This window comes from Garra rufa, chromosome 13, assembly GCF_049309525.1.
Source record: "Garra rufa chromosome 13, GarRuf1.0, whole genome shotgun sequence".
NCBI classification, from domain to species: Eukaryota; Metazoa; Chordata; class Actinopteri; order Cypriniformes; family Cyprinidae; genus Garra; species Garra rufa.
The window spans coordinates 41,085,744-41,103,257 of record NC_133373.1 but is presented as its reverse complement, the minus strand read 5'-3'; the positions used below and the strand labels follow the sequence as shown (position 1 = coordinate 41,103,257).

General features: G+C 34.2%; 1 protein-coding gene across 1 annotated transcript; it reads left to right on the top strand.

The window, feature by feature from the left end:
• The first annotated feature begins 2,953 nt into the window (after positions 1 to 2,953).
• Positions 2,954 to 14,453, top strand: rfx6 (regulatory factor X, 6). Its single transcript, XM_073852824.1, has 19 exons — positions 2,954 to 3,149; positions 3,316 to 3,469; positions 3,574 to 3,697; positions 4,027 to 4,088; positions 4,197 to 4,274; positions 4,464 to 4,491; positions 4,980 to 5,087; positions 5,176 to 5,253; positions 5,344 to 5,457; positions 6,500 to 6,549; positions 6,671 to 6,830; positions 6,912 to 7,050; positions 7,133 to 7,242; positions 7,321 to 7,438; positions 9,425 to 9,547; positions 9,916 to 10,122; positions 10,792 to 11,307; positions 12,625 to 12,834; positions 14,275 to 14,453. Exons 1-19 carry the CDS (start codon positions 2,954 to 2,956, stop codon positions 14,451 to 14,453), a joined length of 2,754 nt encoding a protein of 917 aa, XP_073708925.1.
• The last annotated feature ends 3,061 nt before the right edge of the window (positions 14,454 to 17,514 follow it).

Below are 17,514 nucleotides of genomic sequence, written 5' to 3'. Positions count from 1 at the left end.
AGAAACGCTCGGAAATACAGACCATACGGAACAATAAGACTTCGCCCAGTGGCTGTGTGTGTGAGAAGCTTAAATGCAGTCAGTGTGATGAGGTGCAGCTGTGAGAACTAATCAGTGCAGTGAGAAACAAGGGCCAGGTGAATGCAGTGATTAGTGCAGTGGTTTGTGAGGAATGAAGTCCATGATGTGTAGTGCAAGAGTTAAATGATGACATAGTGAACAGCTACGTGACAAAGGTCACACAATAGAATTAGGCTACTTAAATTAAAATGGAAAAATTTAAAGTTGTATTTTGAAAATTGTACATTGAAAAAAATATAAACTACTTCAAAATAAACATTCCAGTCTGACTACCATATATATTCATTTTCCAATAGTTGCATGCCTATAACTCAAGAAGTATTACAGATATCACAATATGATTTAAGATTCAAACTTTGGAAAAATAATTTTTATGGCACTCATACTGGTATGTTCAATCTATTCATTTTGACAGAAAGAAACAAGACACATCTCATCCTTTTTAAAAGAAAAAAAGTATCATTTTTTTTTTTAAACTGACCCACATCTGGTTTTTGGCCACTGCAAATTTGTACATTTTAACTATTTACTCCTGGAGCCATATTGAAATTCCAATGTCTCTGAAATCGAATCTAATAGGGCATTAAAAGATAAAGATGCCAAAAGGAAAGTTTGTTAAGGCCCAATATCTAGAAGGGCATTAAAATATATTTAATACTTCTTGAGTTACAGGCATGCAAACTTTGGAGCAAAACTTGAAAAGTGCTGTTTTCCCATTTTTGAATGGTCACCATTGGCACATAATGCAACAAAGATTGCTAAAGACAACAGATTTTACTAGTATAACAACCTTTCTCTGTGCAAAATCATCTTTAACCCCCTGTAACTTGAATCTGAATCTAATGCTGCGTTCCAGACAACCCGTAACTCGTGTTTTTCCGACCTTCTACCAGTGAAAGTGCACTGGAACGGCAGTCAAACCCGTGACTTCCCACTCGTGAACTCGTACTAGATCGATGGACTCCCAGTTACGAGTTCTGAGGTAACATAGCCCGCAAAACAACAAAGTCAGCCCTAATGCGTGCGGTGTTTATGCAAGTGGCACACGGTGGAAAAATAGAGCTTAGGACAATATAACGTTGCAATCAAATTAATAATAATATAAAAATAATAGTAATTCATAAATATGCCCAGGCAATTTGGCGTGACTTGCCTGGAACGCTACAAAGTCGTAAGTCGTGGTTTGAAGTGGTGATTTACCAGTTAAAAGACCTGCCTGGAACGCAGCATAAGGTGAAAATTGCCATTTTGACCCCTCTCTACAAAATGGTGGATTACTCAGTAAATATTCATCCATGACATTTAATATTTTGGCTTTCACTATACATGTCTATCTTTCTTCAGAATAAATATTATATAGTTATTATAATATCAAAAATTTGAGCCGGGGACCTCTGGTTGAGTAGACACGGAATGACCCCTATATGGTACAATCAAGAGATTTCTTTAAAATCTGTAAAGTTTTAGTATGCTAACTTTGACATTTGTTTCTTTTTCATGTATTGTCTCATAGCTTTTTTCAGATTGATTTACTTTAATTTAAAATCTTATGTGATGTACTGTTTACTGTTAGGTTGCAATAATGGGGCATGTGGTCTCAAATATTGTTTATCAACATATTTAACTCAACACCTAAAACCCTAATATTCTTTAATTGTCTGATCTTTGTTTATTTGCCCATTTTACAGTTTTCTACTTATTTGACATGGCTTTAACTCTGCCTATAATACAAGGCCAACATCTTTGAACATACCCTAAAAGATTTTGAACAGTAAGATTTTTAATGTTTTTAAAATAAGTCTCTTTTGCTCACCAAGCCTGCATTTATTTGATCCGAAGTACAATGCTGAAATGTTTTTATTATTTAAAATAACTGTTTGTATGGTATGTATGATTTTTCAGGTTTCTTTGATGAATAGAAAGTTCAGAAGAACAGCATTTGTCTGAAATAGGAATCTTTTGTAACATTATAAATGTCTTTATCATCACTTTTGATCAATTTAAAGCATCTTTAGTAATTAAAAGGTATACATTTCTATAATTTCTTTCCCCCTGAAAATTTAGCTTTGATCACAGGAATAAATTACATTTTAAAATATATTGAAATAGAAAGCAGTTATTTTAAACAGTAAAAATATTTGAGAATTTTACTGTTTTTGCTGTACTTTGGGTCAAATAAATGCAGGCTTGGTGAGCAGAAGAGACGTCTTTAAAAAGCATGAAAAATCTTACTGTTCAAAAACTTTTAAATGGTAGTGTAAACCAGACAGCAATAACAAAATGTTCTGAACACAGATTATGAATGCATTGAGGAGGCAGTCTGCCTCTAATTGGGTCTATAGTCAAGCCCCACGACCAGCACCAGATTTCAAGAAGATGATATCCCTCTTGGTTAATCATTAAATCCCAGAATCCATTGCCAGTCTTCTGTAAATAAGATAAATGGCCTTAAGGCACTCACCTCTGTGACGCACCATTTCAGAGAGAGCCGAGCTTTAATTAAGACTGGAAGGTGTTATCTTTCCCATTCTTGGATTAATGAACTTTTCCAGGATTAATCTTATATTTAAACGGTTATTTTTAGAGTTGCCATCATGCTACAGGTTTATTTTGTGAGCATTGGTTTCTGAGGAAAGAGGAAAAGCAACACACATAGTTGACAAATTGTTTAAATGTTTTTTGGAGATTCACTGGGACGCTTCGGAGATGCGTATCATCTCAGGAATGGATATATGCATCACATTGGCAAGCGTTAGAATGGGCTGTGTTGATTTTGGAATGTTCTAACAATTTAGACTCCTTTTTTCGTATTATTTCACTTGGTGGTTTTAATTTTGCATTCCAGTTTTTTCTTTTTAATTTCTCCTTGAACATGCCAATGAAAAGAAATATAGGGAGTCCATTGAAGAATGACACGTTTCATCAACTACAAGCGTCGCAGACAAAGAGAGCTTGCAAAAACGCAGATGACCTCCACGCGACAATTCTTGTTGACCAAGACAATCTCGGGAAAAACATGTTTTTCAAAGCCAGGCTTGATGAGGAGGAGGATTCTGGCATTAAATCAGGTGGGGAAGTCATCTTTGTTGTAAATTGTTTTCAAACAGGCTTTGATTAAACTACTGCTATGCTTTCACTTCGAAATTCTCAATCTCTCGCCTGTTTGTTTAGCAATTATGAATAGTTTTGGCACACGTCAGCGTTTGAAAGCTATGTATGTTATTCATTTGGCAGAAGCTGATGAAAGTAATGGAAGCCTTTCCTCTGAAGAGGACCTGGGCCACCTGGATTATTCTAAGACCTTCTCTGTCAAACAAACTGTGCCAAAGAAAAGCATCAGTCAGATCATCAAGGACAAGAAGAAACAGACTCAACTTACTTTACAATGGTAATCTCAGCATTTATCCTTTTAATGAAGCTTGCCATTATAAATAATGTACAGAAAGTGGAAGCAAAGAATGATTCTACGCTTGGGTTTTATTGTTTTATTAGGCTTGAGGAAAATTACATAGTTTGCGAAGGTGTTTGCCTGCCACGGTGTATCCTCTACGCTCATTATCTAGACTTTTGCCGGAAGGAGAAATTAGATCCTGCTTGTGCTGCCACTTTTGGGAAGGTAAGAGTTTTTATATCTTCAGTTATATTCTTCAAGATTTCTCTTTAACATTTTAGAAAGCTGTTCTGATGAATATGTACATTATCAGGCAAAAATATACTTTTATGGGCATGGTTCTATGAAGAACTTTGAACATCCATGCAGAAAGGTTCTTCAGGAACTGTTGACTAAAAGGTTATTTGGGAAACCAATAATGGTTCTTCCATAGCATCACTGCAAAAACACCCTTTTAGAATCTTTATTTTTTAAAGTGTAGCTATTGATTTTGCATTTACAGTACATAGAGATCAATAATACGGTTCATTAGAGCTCTATTTTTGTCATTGCAGACCATAAGGCAGAAATTTCCTCTTCTTACAACACGAAGGCTTGGAACCAGAGGCCATTCGAAGTATGAAAGAGCCAAATGGCCTGGTTGCTGACTGAAAATGTTATTTATTACTATTTAAAATGCTCTATAAGTGGCTATATCTTTGTTTGGCTTCTCAATGTCTTTCAGGTATCATTATTATGGTATTGGAATCAAGGAGAGCAGTGCGTATTATCACTCTGTGTACTCAGGAAAAGGTTTGACGCGGTGAGTTTTGACCTTCATCCCTTCAATTCAGCGTCCAATCGCAAGTCCTTGAATGTTTTCAGTAATCTGTCATGCAAAAGTGATTTTTCAATGCCAATTCTGAGACACATTATATTTAATGAAGTTCATTTTTTCGAGTCATTTACGTGTTTTATCATATCAGTAATGTCTCTTTTGTGTTTTGCAAAGATTCTCTGGAAGCAAGCTGAAAAATGAGGTTGGCAGTTATTTTTTTAATATTAAAAACAGTGCTGCACTTTTGAAATTGATATATAATGTTCAAAAGTTTGGGGTTGGTTGTTTTTAAATGCATTTGTAAGAAGCTTCTTATGCTCAGCAAGGCTGTATTTATTTGATTAAAAATACTGTAAAATATTGCAATTTAAAAGAACTGTTTTCTATTTGAATATCATTTAAAATGTAATTTATTCCTGTGATTTCAAAGTTGAATTTTCAGCATCATTACTCCAGTTTTTGTCACATGATCCTTCAGAAATCATTTAATATGCTGATTTTCTGACATTATTGTCAATGATTGGTATCAATTTAATGTGTCCTTGCTGAATAAAAGTTTTGACTGAGTAAAAGTGACCCTAAACTTTTGAGCCTTATCTATTTTAGCTATATGAGCGCTTTACATTCATTGCATATGTATAGATTTTTAAAAGGTGTCATGTTTTGCTATCTACTCTTCAATATTCACAGGGAGGCTTCACCAGGAAATATTCTCTTAGTTCTAAAACTGGAACTCTTTTACCTGAATTTCCAAGTGCACAGCATTTAGTGCTCCAGGAGTCTGTTTCAAAAGAAAAGGTCTGTTGATTTCTATGGAGACCCATTCCAAAATACTGTTTATATGGGCTACGTCTACTTAGATTTTGTTATTCTTTTCATTTGTTAGGTTGACACATTGATTATGATGTACAAAACCCACTGCCAGTGCATTCTGGACAATGCCATTAATGTCAACTTTGAGGAGGTGCTATTTTATGCTCTTAAAGAATCTGTTTTCATGACGTCTACGGTAGATTTAAGAAAAATGCACAGTAATTAATCCGATTTTTTCCAGATCCAGAACTTTCTGCTTCACTTCTGGCAAGGAATGCCTGAACATCTCCTGCCACTGCTGGAGAATCCAGTTATTGTGGACATATTCTCTGTGTGTGACTCTATACTCTACAAGGTGAGTGTATTTGACTCATATCTGGATGTTTCTTCAACTATGAGCACTTTTTTATCATTCAAAGATTTTAGGGTAGATTAAAAATTGTTATGCTGCTCGTGGAAACCATGATTTTTTAATTTAGGATTCTTTTTAATACATATAAAGTTTAAAAGAACAGCATTTACAGTTGAGGTCAAAAGTTTACATACACCTTGCAGAACCTGAAAAATAATTAATTATTTGACCAAAATATGAGGTATCATACAAAATGCATGTTATTTTTTATTTAGTACTGACCTGAATACGATACTTCACAAACAAAAAAACATTTACATATATAACAAGAGAAAATAATAGTTGAATTTATAAAAATGTGTTTTTTGTTTAGTGATAGTTGTTCATGAGTCTCTTGTTTGTTCTGAACAGTTAAACTGCCTGCTGTTCTTCAGAAAAATCCTTCAGGTCCCACAATTTTTTTTGGTTTTTCAGCATTTTTGTGTATTTGAACCTTTTCCAACAATGACTGTATGATTTTGAGATCCTACTTTTCACACTAAGGACACTTAGGGACTCATATGCAACTATTACAGAAGGTTTAAATGCTCCTAATGCATCACATTTCCTTCTGAAGCATCAGTGAGTGTTTGAACCTTCTATAATAGTTGCATATGCATATCCCTCAGTTGTCCTCATTGTGAAAAGATCTCAAAATCATACAGTCATTGTTGGAAAGGGTTCAAATACACAAAAATGCTGAAAAACCAAAGAATTTGAAGAAAACCAGGTAGTAAACAAGGGACTCATAAACATCTATCACTAAACAAAAAAACACAGCTGTGGATCATTTAGTTTTTATTGCTGTACCATTGTCCCAAACATAGATTTTGAATCAGAAAATATGAAAATCAACGTGGAAATATATTTTAAAGATTTAATAATACACAAACAGTGAAATTCCAGTAGTAATTCCATTAATAATGTGTTTGTTTTTTTTAATAACAATAGTTTATAGTGGTCACATCATGTTTGACTGACAAACTGGCTGAATTGTTTTTCACAGGTCCTCACTGATGTTCTCATCCCTGCTACGATGCAGGACATGCCAGAGAGGTTTGTCTATTAAACTGCTGCATCCTATAGTTCACATTTGATTTATGTGCACTAAATTCAAGAAGATATTGAATTTGATATCATCAAGTGTTTTTGAGTGAATTTAGGAAAATATCTCCAGTCTTTTGGCAGATATTCGAAATTTTGCTAAGCACTGGGAACACTGGATGGTGTCTTCCTTGGAGAATCTTCCGGAAATCCTCTCAGAAAAGAAACTGCCGATAGCCAGACGATTTGTGTCCTCCTTAAAGAGACAGACCTCATTTTTACATCTAGCACAGGTATATTGTACAGAAACATCAATAAATCTTACTTTTAGTCATTACTTCTAGTCAACTATAAAAGGATTTATATCTTTTCAGATCGCAAGACCTGCACTTTTTGACCAGAATGTAGTGACTTCTATGGTGAATGATATTGATAAGGTGGATCTGAACAGTATTGGTTCTCAAGCACTCCTTTCAATCACAAGTGACCAAGATTCAGACTTCTACTCTGAATGTGAGTTACTTTTGGCTTGATATTTTTTCACGCTGAGCCTCAAAATAATGTATATTCATGATTTCTTGATCTTGTTTGCTAGATGATTCCATTTCAGTGTTTCAAGAGTTAAAAGACCTCTTGAGGAAAAACGCCACAGTTGAGTCTTTCATTGAATGGCTGGACTCAGTAGTCGAGCAGAAAGTTATTAAGGTTTGTCGCATTTCAAACTCACGGTACTCAGACTAGCCCTGACTCATCATATTAAATTGCTTATTATCTGTCTTCTAGCCCAGCAAACAAAATGGTCGATCGGTGAAAAAGCGAGCTCAAGATTTTCTTCTGAAGTGGAGTTTTTTTGGAGCACGAGTGATGCACAATCTCACCCTGAACAACGCTACTAGCTTTGGTAAACCTATAGCGTGCATACATTCAAACTGCAGTCATTGATTAATTTGCTTTTAAACTCTTTAGGTGTAATTGGAGCATAATAGTATAGTCAAATCTGTACTGTTCGTTCAGGCTCTTTGGCTGGGGATCCACTGCGGAGAATGAGCCATAAAAGGCTGTACAAACAAAGCTTTATCTTGTGACGCGTGTGTGCACCCTGATTAGGGAGCGACCTTTCTCTGTGCTCCTAACATTTGATGACCCCACAGGTGTTCACAAGCCAAACAGTATCACCTGGAAGGCCACACATTTGACCTCAGCAATAACTCGCTGAAACCTGTGGGAAAGTCAGATTGTGCGCACTGCATTGTGGGATTCAGTACTCTGCATAGTGTGGAATACTATAACATGAACTTCAAAAAACTGTAGGACAAGTAGTTTGCTATTCTGAACAAACCCAGAGTGAGGCTACTTTTACACTGCAAAAAAATGCATTTCTTACTTAGATTTTTGGTCTTGTTTCCAGCCAAAATATCTAAAAATTCTTAAATTAAGAAGTAAAAATTGTCTTGTTTTCAGAAAAAAGAAGTTAAAATGAAGTGAGTTTTTTACTTGAAACAAGCTAAATAATCCACCAATGGGGTAAGCAAAATAATCTAGTTTTCTGCTTGAAATAAGATTATTTTTCTTATCCAATTGGTAGATTATTTTGCTTGATTTAAGCAAAAACTCACTTAATTTTGAGGTTTTTTTTTTCTGAAAACAAGACAATAATTTTTTACTTGTCTAGAAAACCCTTCTTGATTTAAGAATGTTTAGATATTTTGGCTGGGAACAAGACAAAAAATCTAAGTAAGAAAAGCATTTTTGCAGTGTATTCAGATATCTTTGATTATTATGGTTATTAAAGGGATAGTTCATCCAAACATGAACTGTGCCATTATTACTTACTCACCATTCACTTGTTTCAAACCTGTATGAGTTTCTTTCTTGTGCTGAACACAAAAGAAGATATTTTGAACAATGTTGGTAAACAAGCAGTTGACGGTAACCATTGACTAAAATAATATTTTTTACTGTCAACTGTTTGGTTACCAACATCTTGTGTTTCTCAGCTGAAAGAAATGTATACGGGTTTGGAACAACCTGAGAATTTTATTTTTTGGGTGAATTTTTGCAACACATACTAAAACAATTTAACCTAGTTTAAAGGGTTAGTTCACCCAAAAATGAAAAATAACCCATTATTTACTCACTCTCCAGGCATCCTAGGTGTATATGACTTCCTTTTTTTCAGAGGAATCCAATCTGAGTTATATTAAACTTCCAAGGTTTAGAATGGCATGGGTGGGTGTTTCTCTTCATCAGTCCAAAACAAGTCCAATAAAGTGCATCCATCCATAACAAAAAAGTGCCTCACACAACTCCGGGGGGTAAATAAAGGCCTCCTGTAGTGAATCAATGCATTTTTGCAAGAAAATTATCCATATTTAAAATGTAATAATAACTTAATAAGCTTGCGGCAACTGGTCATTCATGGAAGCAGCTCCGGGCGGATGATCAAAACAAAACAATGGTCACGAATTATAAGTACAAAACAAGGATTTGTAAAGAAAATTGTCTGAGGATTTCGATATAAGCCAAAAGAAGACTAGCTTCATTTGCTCCTGTAAACAAACGTTGGTTTGTGCGAGGCCAACGTCCTACATCCTACATTTTAAATATGTATATTTTTCTTACAAAATTTGCTACAGGAGGCCTTTATTCACTCCCCCGGAGCCGTGTGATGCACTTTTTAGTATGAATGGATGCACTTTATTGGACGTGTTTTGGACTGATGAAGAGAAGCACCCACCCATGCAATTTTAAAGCTTGGAAGTGCCAGGATAATTTTTAATATAACTCCGTTTGGAGTCATATACACCTAGGATGCCTGGAGGATAAGTAAATAATGGGCTAATTATTTTTATTTTTGGGTGAACTAACCATTTAATGTTATTTACAGGTTCGTTCCACCTCATTCGGATGCTTTTGGATGAGTACATTCTGCTAGCTATTGAAACACAATTCAACAACGACAAAGAGCAAGACCTTCAGAATCTCCTGGAGAAATACATGAGGAGTGCAGGTATCCTAATAATTTAGTTTTATTTATTGGCGTATTAGTAGGCCTTTCATTAGTTTGTTATTGTATTGTTCACTACCATTAAAAAGTAAGATGTGTTAATGTTTTTGAAACAGCTGCATTTATTTGATCAGAAATACTGTTATATTATTGCAATTTAAAATGATTGTTTTCTATTGTAATATGTTATTAAATATCATTTATTTCTGTGATGCAATGCTGAATTTTCAGCATCATTACTTCAGTGTTAACTTAATGCATCCTTTTTGAGAAAAAATATTAGTTCCTTTAAAAAAATTAACTGACCCCAAATGTTTGAACTGTAGTGTATATCTTTAGAGCAATTACCTGTGATCTTTTCATTTTGACAGATGCTAGTAAGGCTACTTTCACTGCCTCCCCAAGTTCCTGTTTCTTGGCCAATCGGAATAAATCTGGTGTGGCGTCCAGTGATTCGACTGTCAAGGACGAAAACCCACCAGAACAAGATTTCCTATCTCTCACAGCTGCTCAGCAGGGGCTCGGGACCAGTACCGTTGTGTACCATAGCACCGATCCGGACAACTTTACTATATCTGGTACATTAAAACACATAAATTAAAGACATATTCATGTTTAATATAGTCAAAAAATTTTAGTGCAGTAAGTTTTTTTCACTAGAAATTGCTAGAAAATTTCAAAATTACTTGTGACTCCGAAAACATAAAGCCATTAAGGCAGAATATTAAAACCAAACAAAGAAGAAAGAAAGTATACACATACATATACTTGTCTAGATCAACTTTGAATAAAGAAAAGAGAGGTTTAGAGACAGACTTTTGTTTATGTATGTGAAATTTAGCTAGCAGGAAACACAAATTAAAGCTCTATTGTCCTACAATCTCTTTTAAGTAGTTAAACAATCCAAAGAAAACATTTAAAAACATAAAAAAAAGTCACTTTCAAACAGAGATTGGATAAACATAAAAAAATCATACCAAAATTTCTTTGTATGGGAACATTGCCAAACAAGTCAAAGTCATGTTCCTCAGAAGAGAGACAAAATCAGCAACGCACTTCAGTGTCTTCATTGACTTAAAATAAGGATTACTGTATGTTTAAGTCTTTCTACTTCTGAATTTCACATGTAATTCAATGTTTTGCAGTTTTTTTTGTAATTAATTATGAAATTTACTAGCAATTTGAAATTGTTTGAAAATGTTAAATATAATAACTTAATAATTTAATTACTAATTTTTTTTTTTAAGGTCAAATGGATTACTCACAGAACAGCGGCCCACTGATGACCCCTCCAATCTCTCCAGCCATGATCAACCGTAGCAGCGTGATCAACCAGGGCCCAATGGCTGTGAGGCCGCAGAGCAGCTGCCCTATCCAGCCCCAAGTGTCCTGCCAAAACTTCTCTGACACTATGTACCAGAGTCTGCACAATACTAGTTCTGGCTCCTACCCCAACTCCTCTTACTACCAGCCTGTGTTTAGAGCTCAGACTCACACTCCAACATCCGCCTATCAGGCTCGTGCTGAAAGCAGCCGCTATGCACCATTCTCTGGACACCAGCTGACCAAAGACTGCTTCAGCAGCAGCTGTACCGTGTCTCCCTACAGCTCAAGGGTTGCAACAACTGGATACGCAGCCTCAGGTGACCCTGTGATGGATACTGAGGGCGTACAGCTGCTGGACTCCACAGGGTACAGTTTTGGAGGAAGTGCTGCCAGTGGAGATGGATGTTCAGGTCCGGTTTGCAGCTCTGGGCACAATGGTGAGAAAAGTGGAGTTATTATTGCCAATTAAGAGTGTACAACATAATTTATAAAATAATATACAATACTGTTTAAATTTTGGGGTCAGACAGATTTATTACTTTCTGTTCATCAAAGAATTGTAAAAATGTATTAGAGTTTCTACAAAAATATTAAGCATATTAGAATGATGTCTGAAGGATCATGTGACACTGAAGACTGGAGAAATGATGCTGAAAATACAGCTTTGCCATCACAGGAATTTATTTTTTATTTTTTAAATACACTCAAATAGAAAACAGTTTCTTTAAATTTCAATAATATTTGTTGTTCATGAGTTAAACTGCCCACTGTTCTTCAGAAAAATCCATTAGGTCCCACCAATTTTTTTTTTTTTTTTTTTTTTTTTAGCATTATTGTGTATTTGAACCCTTTCCAACAATAACTGTATGTTTTTGAAGTTCAAACGCTCACTGATTCTTCAGAAGGAAACATGATGCATTGAATTTGAAGATCAGGGTAAATTTAACTTATTTTGTCCTCTGGGAAACATTCTTTCGCTTCTAAAGGGCACTACTAAATAAAAAAAATATATGATGTTTTGGCAAAATAAGAAAAAAATTTCATATCTACATTCTGTTCAAAAGTTTTCACCCTCTGGCTCTTAATGAATGTTTTTTTCCTTCTGGAGCATCAGTGAGCATTTGAACCTTCTGTAATAGTTGCATATGAGTCCCTCAGTTGTGAAAAGTTGGATCTCAAAATCATACAGTCATTGTTGGAAAGGGTTCAAATACTCAAATATGCTGAAAAGCCAAAGAATTTGTGGGACCTGAAGAATTTTTCTGAAGAACAGCAGGCAGTTTAACTGTTCAGGACAAACAAGGGACTCATAAACAACTATCACTAAACAGAAAAACACAGCAACAACACAGTATTAAGAATTAAAATGTAATGTAAACTTTTAAACAGGGTCATTTTTATAAATTCAACTATTATTTTCTCGTGGACTATATGTAAACATCTTTTATGTGAAATATCTTATTCAGATCAGTACTAAATAAAAAAATAAAGTGCATGTTGTATGATCCCTCTCAATATAGTTTCCCCCCTTAAAATAGTTAACATTTTGCAGATTCTGCAAGGTGTATGTAAACTTTTGACCTCAGCTGTACCTTATGTTATTTCCCCATCGATGTATCTGTGACATACATTTGCAAAACCCAAAAACTAACCTAAGAGGACAAGATAAATTGTGTATTTTATTATTTTAATTATATATCATTATTTTCAGATGCTCTGATTGAAACATTAATGTTCATCTTTCTCCTGTCCAGGATATTACAGCAGCAGCGGGTATGTGGACGCTCAGAGAATGGGTACGTTTATCGATCAGCATGTGTCAGTCATCAGCAGCGTAAGCAGCATTCGCTCCGTTTCAGCCTATGCTGAAGTGCACGACCCTCTTAACATCCTAGACGACACGAGCAGGAAGACAGCAAGACCCTACTACACCGATCTGTCCGCAATGGGCGCACACACAGCAGGTGAGGACAGAAATTCTGGTAAGGGAGACCGGGGCTAGTTGTCACACAGGCGCTACATCTCAGCAAGGGAAATTTTAAAGGAGACCTATAATCCCCTTTTTTTACAAGATGTAATATAAGTCTTAGGTGTCCCCAGAATGTGCCTGTTAAGTTAACAGATCATTTATTTTATCATTTTGAAAAAGCCTATTTTTATGTTTATATTAGATCTGTGTATTAAGTGACAACAGCATAATATACAGTACCTATACTGTTGTCTACGCTGTTAATATGAGCCAAACATTAAAATAAAAACAGAAAATCACTGCTCTGGACCAAATAACTTCTATAGCTGTAATAAGAAGACATTTCTTACTCGAATGCTGCTTTTGAATGCTGTAGCGTAAAATGTGGTTTACTCAGGGCGGAGTCTGTGCTAATATGGCAGTGTCCGTCAACAGTTGTGGGTGGGGCATGTAAAATGTGACATCACATTTTACAGACTCTGCAAACAACTTGTTGTGAAACGCTTCTTATGATTTATAGGGATTGAAAAAAAGAAGCAGGTGGATTTTTATCATTATAGGGTGGTTGTGTACACACACTGCCAACACACGTTCAAACAACATGTAAAAGTGAATTTTGCATAATAGTTGCCCTTTAAGGTATGTGCTTATACATAGTGTGACAAATAGCCCCAACCTCCCTTATATATTTAATGAAGCCTTTATGCATGGCTATTTTTGGCCATTTTGTTACAGTTGAAGTCAAAAGTTTATATACACATTGCAGAATCTGCAAAATGTTAATTATTTTACCAAAATAAGAGGGATCTTACAAAATGCATGTTATTTTTTATTTAGTACCTGAAAAGATATTTCACATATTTCACATTTACATATGTTCAAAGGTTTACATACGCTTGATTCTTAATACTGTGAGGTTACCTTCAGTTCCCACATATTTTTGGGTGTTTCAGCATTTTTGTGTATTTGAACCCTTTCCAAAAAATGACCCTATGATTATAAGATCCATCTTTTCACACTGAGGACAACTGAGGGACTCATATGCAACTATTACAGAAGGTTCAAACACTCACTGATGCTCCAGAAGTAAAAACGATGCATTAAGAGGCGGGGGTGAAAACTTTTGAACAGAATAAGGATGTGTACAATTTTCTCATTTTGCTTAAATATAAGATTTTTTTTCATCTAGTACTGCCCTTCAGAAGCTACAGAAGATACTTTCAAGATACTACAAGACAAAATAAGTTACATTTAGCCTAATCTTCTAATTAAAAAAAAAAAAAAAACTAACATGCATTTTGTTTCCCCTCCTATTTTGGTAAAATAATTAACATTTTGCAGATTCTGCAAGGTGTATGTAAACTTTTGACTTCAATTGTATAATATCTTTCATTACTGCATATGCATATATCTTCTTTATTTTGTCCTATTTCAGGATCCAGCATTGCTCATCCCTGCTCCATCTCGACACCATGCATGTACGGAACCCCCGCTCCTTATCATTCCCAGAATGCACTGCTGCCTCTCCAGGGGAGCACAGAGATCAGAGAAATGGTGTCGTCTTTGCCCCCCATTAACACTGTGTTCATGGGGTCAACTGGTGGGCCATCCTGACTGAAACCTTATCTGTAATTCAACATCTCTGCTGTACTCACACAAGGTGAGACACGTTTTAGCTCATCTGTATATCCTTCAGTACGTTTTCCATTGCCAATTACATTGGAAACAGGCTAACTGATTTATTGTTTCTTTGTGCTAACAGTTAGGATTATGACAGGTAATTGCTCAATTATGTCTTTTATTTAAAGTTTTGTAGTATACAATACCATTTCATTATTGTTCTTATTTTGGCATTCTTATATATACTAATAATAAAAAACAAATACATATATATATATATATATATATATATATATATATATATATATATATATATATATTATTATTATTTTATTTTTTAATTTTTTTTTTTTTTTGGCTCTCTTTATTCTGGAGGTCAAAATGTATTATTTAATAAACTACAAACTAAAAAACATCTACACAGTGACCATCTGATATCAATTCGTATATGTTTCCACCAAAAGAGTTACAAAATTAAAGATGATCAGTCTTCGGTTTCAAATGATATCTTTCTTGGAAAAAGCATTTATCCATAAAGGACATTACTAATGAGTCATTGAGTCATTAAAAAGAGACAAGCATGAAAGCAGCAGAAGGACGTTAATAGAGCACAGTTTGACAGCAGATGTTCAAATCAGATGAAGTAATGAAAGCCTGTGTTAAATCAGTGTTATTTTAGTTTTATTTCTATACTATTGGAGTTTTTATTATTTTCACTAAGCTTAATTTTATATTTTCAGTTTTCATTTTAATTTGCAGTAATTTTGTCATGTATGAATTGTGTTTTTTATATTACTATTTATGTATATAAAGTTTTACTTTAGTATTACTTTAGTTATTTTAGTAATTTTAGTGCTTCGACTTAACCTTTTTCAATTTTTCATTTTATGTATGTTTTGTATGTAAAATTTATTTTATTTTCAATTACACAAATGTATAATCACCATGGTTCACACCAAGGAGATTATATTGTATTAAGATTGTATTTAATTGTAAGATTTAATTTAAATGACATTTTAAAATATGTCAAAATATAAAACCGCTACTTTAAATTGTAATAATATTTTAAAAATGTGTGGGCATAAGATTCTTCTTTCAAAAACACTGAATATTAATGTAATTAGTAACAATAAATTGAAATTCAAATGTACAAATGATATTTTCATAATATACAAAAATATAAAAAATCTTTTTAGTTAGTAATTTGAATGTTTTGGGTTTTTTTTTTTTTTTTTTTGGCCAAAGCAACATTTCTAATTTCCATTTTTAATCTGAAATGCATATTTATTCTGCTTTATTTCAGTTTATTATTATTATTTAGCTTTTTAAGTTAAATATAATTACTCTGGTTCACAGTAAGGGGATTTCAAACTGGAAGCACAATTGTGACCCTGGATGACAAAGGGTAATTTGTTTTTTTAGATTTATGCATTATCTGAAAGCAAATAAATAAGCTTTCCATTGATGTATGATATGTTATGATAGGACAATATTTGACCGAGATACAGCTATTTGAAAATCTGGAATCTGAGGGTGCAAAAAATTCTAAATATTAAGAAAATAGGCTTTAAATTGTCCAAATGAAGTTCTTAGCGATGCGTATTACTAATAAAAAATTAAGTTTTAATATATTTACAGTAAGAAATTTACAAAATAAATTCATGGAACATGATCTGTACTTAATATCCTAATGATTAAGACTGGTTTTGTGATCCAGGGTCACAACTGTGGATCAAATTTCGGTGTTATCTTAATGTTAAGAGATTAATTGATTTCTGCTTTGTTAACTAGGTTAACATACAAGTTGATAAAGGTGTTGACTAAAACCAGGCATTCAGGCCACAAGCTGTTCATACATTGTGACTCTTGATGTGGTTTATTCATCCCTGAGTCCTTTAAATTCAGCTTTGAGCAGATGGACGCTAATAAATCCATAATCAGATTGGCTGAAATGATAATTGCATCATAATATATTTGTATGTACGGCGCTGGTGCAAACTCGCTGAGGATTTCAGCATTTGTCTGTGTGTAAAGACGTGACGATAAATGATAAAACAGGCCACATTGTGGTGGCCTTTATCTCCTCAAAGGGAAAATCCATTTCAGGCCTCGGACAGGAACAGATGGCTTGAAATGTAATGATTACAAAATCCTGATGTTAAAATAGTTTAATTACAAAGTCAATAATGCCTCCAACAATTGCCTGGGCTTTAGTGTAAAAACAACAGAAGGCAGAACGCAAACTTTGGGACAATGTTTAACCAGAACTTTGCATTAGGCAGGGAGACTCCATATGCAGCTCTGGCAGAGCAAAGATCAACAGATCCTGTGTAATTATGACCGTGTGTGTGTGTGAGAGAAAGAGAGCGAAAGAGATGGGTTTAGTGCAGTAATGTGTGCTTAACTGACTACCGCCACAATCATATTTACGTCTTACACTTTTATAATCATTGACACTCTTCTTACAACAGCTTTCAAATCTTAGTTCACATCTGTAGGTTTCTTACTCAGCATATAAGGTTTCAGGTTTCTGAAAGAAGTCTCTTATGCTCACCAGGACTGCATTTATTTATTGAAAAACACAGTAAAAACAGTAATATTGTGAAAAATTATTACAAATTAAAATTAAAAATTGAATACATTTTAAAATGTAATTTATTCTTGTGATCAAAGCTGACTTTTAAGCATCATTACTCCAGTCTTTAGTGTCACATGATCCTTCAGAAATCCTTCTAATATGCTGATTTGAGAAGAAATATCATAATCAAAATGTCTTTACTGTCACTTTTGATCAATTCAATGCACCTTTGCTGAATAAAAGTATTAATTCCATTATGTAACTGTGTATGTAAGATGTTTTTTGTAGCTATAGGGTACTTTCATGCCAACTTTATTTAATTAAACATTAAATGTACATTTCAAGTCAACCAGCAGGGACCACTAAAGATTCGAAGAGATTTCATGAAGGATACTAGTGTACCACCACTGTATACTACTAAAAATTAGGTCGTGATCATGTCTATTTTTTTTCATTATAAGAAAAAATATATATATA

Coding starts and splice junctions, on each gene's coding strand:
- rfx6 (XM_073852824.1), top strand. CDS start 2,954: ATGCCAATGAAAAGAAATATAGGGAGTCCATTGAAGAATGACACGTTT. Junction 3,150..3,315: donor GGATTCTGGCATTAAATCAG/GTGGGGAAGTCA, acceptor TTCATTTGGCAG/AAGCTGATGAAAGTAATGGA. Junction 7,439..9,424: donor GAACAACGCTACTAGCTTTG/GTAAACCTATAG, acceptor TGTTATTTACAG/GTTCGTTCCACCTCATTCGG.